At 47.0% G+C, this 6,546-nt stretch overlaps 1 protein-coding gene across 1 annotated transcript in view; it reads left to right on the plus strand.

Annotated features, from left to right (window-relative positions):
* LOC107106665 (small conductance calcium-activated potassium channel protein 2-like) overlaps window positions 1-5,413 on the plus strand; it is a 68,899-nt gene extending 63,486 nt beyond the window's left edge. Inside the window, exons 7-8 of the mRNA XM_015406851.1 lie at window positions 1,524-1,593; window positions 5,127-5,413. Coding sequence (XP_015262337.1) covers window positions 1,524-1,593; window positions 5,127-5,399 — 343 coding nt within the window. The 3' untranslated portion in view covers window positions 5,400-5,413. The remainder of the gene's footprint in view (window positions 1-1,523; window positions 1,594-5,126) is intronic.
* The last annotated feature ends 1,133 nt before the right edge of the window (window positions 5,414-6,546 follow it).

A 6,546-nucleotide genomic window follows, 5' to 3' on the forward strand; every position in this document is an offset into this window, starting at 1 on the left:
ACGCTTAGGGCGAAGCTTCGCCCAAGCGCATACCGCTAGGAGTCTTTTTTAAAATGGCGGGGGAAAGCCGGAAGCCTCAGGCTTCCGACGGAAGTGGCTAGGCACCGGTGGAGAGCGATCAGACGCCGGTTTGCATCGGAAGCCACCGTTGCACTGAGTTTACCACCACTAGGGACCTAGTGGCAGAGTGCAATGGTGTACAGCTCTTTATAACGGATAGAGTGGGAAGACAGATGTTCCCCGTCTGAACGCCGGTAGGTACATCGATTTCAACCGGCACAGAATCCGTTGTAAAGGCTGCGTCTGAACGCACCCCTAGAGTCGGATTTGACTGGCTTTTGAGCAAGGGAACCTTTACCTTTACCTTTTAAGCCACCCTGAGCCTGCTTTGTGGGGAGGGCATGGTATAAGTTAAATAATAAAAAGAAATAAATAAATAAATATTATACTTCTGTGGAAAACGCTCTTCTTTTATCACTCACATGCAACGAAGCTCAATAAAAATATCCGTTTCACAACGATTGCTTTATCTCAGCATGTAGTGATTACAATTCTTTTCAATTTCCACTCTTCAACTCTTGAAATAAACATCCCATGTTGACTCTCTGATATCAGAACCCAAGGTCTTCACTTCATTGTGAATCTCACATATATATCTTTCATTGTGAATTTCGCATATATATCTTCATTTGCAATTTTGCATATATGTCTTTATTGACTCTTCGTTATTTTTGTCACGGATGTTTTGTACGCACTTCAACCTCCAGGTGGGACCTGGAAATCTCCCAAAATTACAACTAATCTCCAGATTATGGAGATCAGTTCCCCTGGAGGAAATGGCAGCTGTGAGGGTGGATTCCGTTGCATTTCAGCCCTGCTGAGCTTCCACCGCTTCTTGGGCTCCACCCTCTGCAGGTTCTGCCCCCAAATCTCCAGAAATCCCCCAAGCTGGATTTGGCAACCCTACCCGTAGACCACCACAGCTACCTACCGTCTTTGTCTGGGAATAACTTGCCACTGTTGTCCCCATTTTGAAAGAGTTTGGACTCTGTTTTTAAAGGGGGGGGGGATTTGTTAAGCCATTTCTCTGGTGCTCTTCCCAACGTGGTGTCTGAAACTGCACTATAAGTTTAAGAAAAGAGACCCCCATACAGAAAGAGCAAGCGTAGCCGTACAACGTTGCACAGACATGAAATCAACCGGAGTCCCGTAAACAGACTTGCTGGAAAAAGGTTTGGTGGGACAGAGAGGCCTGAAATGAAAGAAATGGAGCCACCACCCCCCACCCCCACCAAGCCTAAAGAGCCCCTTTTCCTTCAGGTCTCCTCGCTTGGGCCAATGACGACCTCATTGGCCACCTGCATGTGTGTGCGCGTATGTGTGTGCGCGTGTGGATCCAGCAAGGTTGGATCTGGAATTCTGTGCATGTCTGTTTGCAATGATGGTGAAGTCAGACCTTTCTCTCTCACCTGTCACTTCCTCCCGCGGACAGGTCAACTCTTTTTTCCCCCTTTACTTTGCAGGTTGAGGAGTGTGAAAATGGAACAGAGGAAGCTTAACGACCAAGCAAACACCCTTGTGGATCTAGCAAAGGTGAGCACAGCAGGTCGGAGACAAGTGCATTTGAATGGTACAGGGTTTCACAGGTGGCTTTTACCACATGTGGGGGGGAATGCGACCGGGACACTGTAAAAGGGATCCAGGTCTTTGGGGAACAGTGCTTTGTAGGTGGAGCAAGCATGTGGGCTTTCCCTCATGTATTACAAACCACAAACAGAGAAGAATGCAATAAAACATAGGAAATTGTATAAAATAAGATACAGTCTAAAACATTATAAATCCATAAAACCGAGGTGATAAACAGTTAATTAATTCACAACATACCCACTAAAATCAGTATTAGCTAAGAACAGCGTTGGCCCGCATTTTCCTTGCAGCCGAGGCAAATAGAGCCATTCTATTGGATACATCGGCATTGGCATCGGCCAGCAAAAATATAACCTTCTCTGGGACTGAGTAAAAGCTTAAAACTGGTGGCTCTTCTGCTATTGAGGATCTCTCCCATTACATTTTTGATTGCCCATTGTATTCCCAGCCTAGGTCAACATTTTTATCTGGTATTTTACCAGTTTTAAGCTTTTACTCAGTCCCAGAGAAGGTTATATTTTTGCTGGCCGATGCCAATGCCGATGTATCCAATAGAATGGCTCTATTTGCCTCGGCTGCAAGGAAAATGCGGGCCAACGCTGTTCTTAGCTAATACTGATTTTAGTGGGTATGTTGTGAATTAATTAACTGTTTATCACCTCGGTTTTATGGATTTATAATGTTTTAGACTGTATCTTATTTTATACAATTTCCTATGTTTTATTGCATTCTTCTCTGTTTGTGGTTTGTAATACATGAGGGAAAGCCCACATGCTTGCTCCACCTACAAAGCACTGTTCCCCAAAGACCTGGATCCCTTTTACAGTGTCCCGGTCGCATTCCCCCCCACATGTGGTAAAAGCCACCTGTGAAACCCTGTACCATTCAAATGCACTTGTCTCCGACCTGCTGTGCTCACCTTTGCTAGATCCACAAGGGTGTTTGCTTGGTCGTTAAGCTTCCTCTGTTCCATTTTCACACTCCTCAACCTGCAAAGTAAAGGGGGAAAAAAGAGTTGACCTGTCCGCGGGAGGAAGTGACAGGTGAGAGAGAAAGGTCTGACTTTCATGTACTATTTCTTCGCTTGTGTGCCCAAAATGGCATCGTGTTTCTTGTCTTTTCCACTCATATTTTGCTCCCTCTAGTGGTCACTTCGATATTATATCACAGCATCTCCGGTTTATTTACATTAAAATGTTTGTAAATAAACCAAAGATACGGTGGTGTACTAACGAAGTGACCAGTAGTGGGAGTAAAACACATGTGGAAAAAGAAAAGAAAAAAGATGCAAAAGTGTAGAAATAATGTACAGAAAAGCCCTGTGAGTCCAATACCTCTGTGGCTTCTATTGGGGGATACTGGAATATGCCCCAGTGTGATATAAGAGTGAGAGCATTGAACTTAAATCTGGGAGAACCAATTTTAAAACCTTCATTTTGCCATGGAAGCAGCAATGCACAGATGAAACGAGAGTCTTTGATGCCCAGGTGAAAGGTGGGCATGAGTCAAATCTGCATGAATGCTGGAGAGTCCCTGACATAGGTTCTTAGACCCTTCCAAGCCTTCGCTGATTTCAATGAACTCCAAAGGGTGTCACTTTGCTTCAGGGGCAGACTTAGTCAACAGGCTACTGGAGCAGCTGGCTGAGGACCCACACTGGAGGGCTCCAACCCCCCATGCCCTGCTTCTGCAGTGAATGGGGGTGGAAGAGAAGCAGGTTACTGCCGCCACCACGTGCCCACCCTCTCTGGGGCTCAGGCTGCCACTTGCTTGGCCCTTGCAGGGGTGGCCCTAGTGGGGGTTGGGTGGCAATGATTCCAGGGGCCCACCATGGACTTTTGCAGGGTCCCAGAGTTACTAAGACTGCCCCTGCTCTGCTTAGGATAACACCATTGATTGTGTTAGACCCAGGGCTCTTTTTGTAGCAGGAACTCCTTTGCATATTAGGCGACACACCCCTAATGTAGCCAATACTCCAAGAGCTTACAGTAGCCCCTGTAAGAAGAGCTTTGTAAGCTCTTGGAGGACTGGCTACGTTAGGGGTGTGTCGCCTGATATGCAAAGGGGTTTCTGCTACAAAAAGAGCCCTGAATTGTCTTGTTTCATTCCACTCATTGGGAGACACTTTGATACTCACGTGGTCTGTTTTATTAATTTTTCTTGTGTGTGTGTGTGTGTGTGTCTGTGTGCATGTATACAAGCTCACATGGACGTTTTGGCATAGTGGTCTTAATTTAATTCTTAATGGATTATCTTGAAGATGGTAATTATTTGCTGTAAGCCTTTTGGCTTGCCAAAAGGCCAAAGTGTAAATAGATTTGGGGGCTGACTTTGTGGGGCAGGGAGGGAGAATGGCGTAAAAAAATTAAGAGAGAAATAAAGATGTGATTTGTTTTCATCAATCCCCAATGTTTTTCAGAGTATACATTTTTCTTTATCCGCTGCCCGAATTTTCACCTGAGTTATTCGATCTGCTGGATTGCATTGTAGAATTCAGCTGTTGTCAGTCTTGTCGCTTTTGGTTCAAAGAAATGTTGGTTCTCATTGGCTGGTCCTGCATCTGGCATTCACTCCACATTTTCTCAACACTGAGGAGCATGTGCAGCTCAAAACCACATTCAAATACTCTGGGCCAACGATGTGCTGACTGCAAAGTCACCCGTGAATGGCCATAAAATGGCCCTAAATCTATGCAGAAGGTACCATAAAACCCATGATCAAAGAAAGTGAAAGCAGCATGCAATGAGAGAGTACTATAAAATCCGATGCTGGAAGAAAGCGAAAGCAACATGCAAGGCGGAGGGGAATTTCTGCTCCAATGTGGTCTGCTAAAACAACAGAAGGAAAAGCCAATGCAGGATCGCCAGGGGTCATTTCCTGCAGGAGCGCACAGGAACGGAGCTCTGGCAGTAAAGATCCCACGGGGCGGGCACATGCAACAAGCCCCACCCCCTACTCCCAGCAGCCCTGAGTCAGAGCAAGAAGCAGCCACCTAAGTTGCAGAGCCCCCCCAGTCCAAAACAGTCCAGTGGCGCCTTTAAGACCAAGTTTTATTCAGGTACAAGCTCTCCCTCCTCTGCGAGGACAGATCTGCACGTTCCCCCCCCCCAATAGCTAGGAATCCAAAACAGTCCAGTGAAGCCTGAGCAGTGGGTGGTCCATGTATAGTTACAACAACCTTCTGACACACTTCCGGTGATGTCAGGGGGTGTGGCCTATGCAAATAAGTTATGCTAATGAGTTATGCTAATGAGCTCCTGCACCTCTTTCTCTACAAAATGACCCCTGAGAATCGCCCATTGTTGATGTGGATTTCAGTAGTGACAGCTGAGTGTTTTAGGGCCAGTTTGCACATGACAAAGGCCTTGTGGCTGCCATATAATATGTAGATCAGCCCTTAACGCTACACCACAGTTTTCCACATGAAAAATCTCTTTTGTTTTTCCTCCCTCCCCCCTTCCCCTCTTTCCCCCTGGTAGACGCAGAACGTCATGTATGACATGGTGTCGGAACTGCAGGAACGCAACGAGGACCTGGAGAAGCGTATCAGCGCGCTGGAGGGGAAAATTGACTTGCTCGGTCTCACTCTGCACGCCCTGCCCAGCCTGGTCAGCCAAGCCATACGTCAACAGCAGCGGGCCCTGGCTCGGGCCTGTGGCACCTCCAACAGTTCAGAACGCTCTTCATGGACCCCCACGCGGCGGCGGAAATCTCCCTCCACTGCCCCCCACACATCTTCAGACAGCGGGTGACACAGGCAATCCCTGCCGGAGCCTGCTGACTTTTATCTATGGCCATTGTGTGGCCGAATCCCTCTGAGCTTTTTTTCTGGAAAGCCCTGTATAGTTACAACAACCTCCCAGAATTCATTGCGCCAAGAAGGAGGCAGTAGGTTCCCACAGCCACGGGAAAACCAGATCGGACCATTTCCAATGTCACACTGTACGAGGAATAGATCATTCTCGCTTTCCGCCCCAGGGAATGGCCTAGAGTTTTGTCCTCTGCTTCAGTTCCTCCTTAATTCTGGTTTTTAAGAAGGGGAATCTTTCAAGTTATTTCCAGAATCGTGCAGATTGCGTCAAGTTTCTGGTCCTCATGTTACTGATGCCCATTGATCAAGCACTGCAAATGAAAGCAATCTCAACGTGACCATGAGTTCATCAAGACTCTTTCTGTTTGGAGTCCGGTCAAGCCACATGTGGGCCCCAATACACTGCTAGGGTGTGGCACAAAAAGGATCTTGATATGGTCACGTAAACCATCCAGATTGCTCTTTTGCGGGACTGTATCAATGCACACACGTGCAACAGTAGCATGGAAAGGAAAAAAGGGTCACAAATGGATTGGAGGAACTGAAAACTCTGGCAAACCGCACATGCGCAAGTGCTCTGCACAAATGCTGGGGTGTTTGTTTGTTTTTTAAAAAAAGGAGAATGTCATATAGATTAGTCCCGCTTGGGGGGAGTAGGTAATCTAGGGCTGTTAATGTTGGGGAGGGGATTTGAATGGGGAGGATTTTGGAAGTATCCCTAATGAAAACAAAGCCTCCAGCTTTTGCAGAGGCAAGTCCAAATCTACACGTATGTCAAAACGGGGGAAGGAGAACACCCACCAGGTTTCCTTGGAGATGGCAGTGCAGATGTTACATTGAAACTGGTCCTCAGATTTGGGAGAAGCACGGATCCCGTCTCCAGTCAAAGAGGCTTGGGGGTTAAAGGGTGTGTCGGTGTACTTCCGTCATATGGGCCGGATCCTGGGGACCCCGTCTACTGGCGGTGGCACTTTCCTCTGGTGCAAAGAGTCCTCCTTAGACTTGCATCAGCGGGAGTCTTCTTGCACCAGAGTGAAAATTCCAACACTAGTCGGACAGATCTCTGGGATCCGACCTTTTGTGATTTA

This window comes from Gekko japonicus, unplaced genomic scaffold, assembly GCF_001447785.1.
Source record: "Gekko japonicus isolate JY-2015 unplaced genomic scaffold, Gekko_japonicus_V1.1 scaffold2000, whole genome shotgun sequence".
NCBI lineage: Eukaryota > Metazoa > Chordata > Lepidosauria > Squamata > Gekkonidae > Gekko > Gekko japonicus.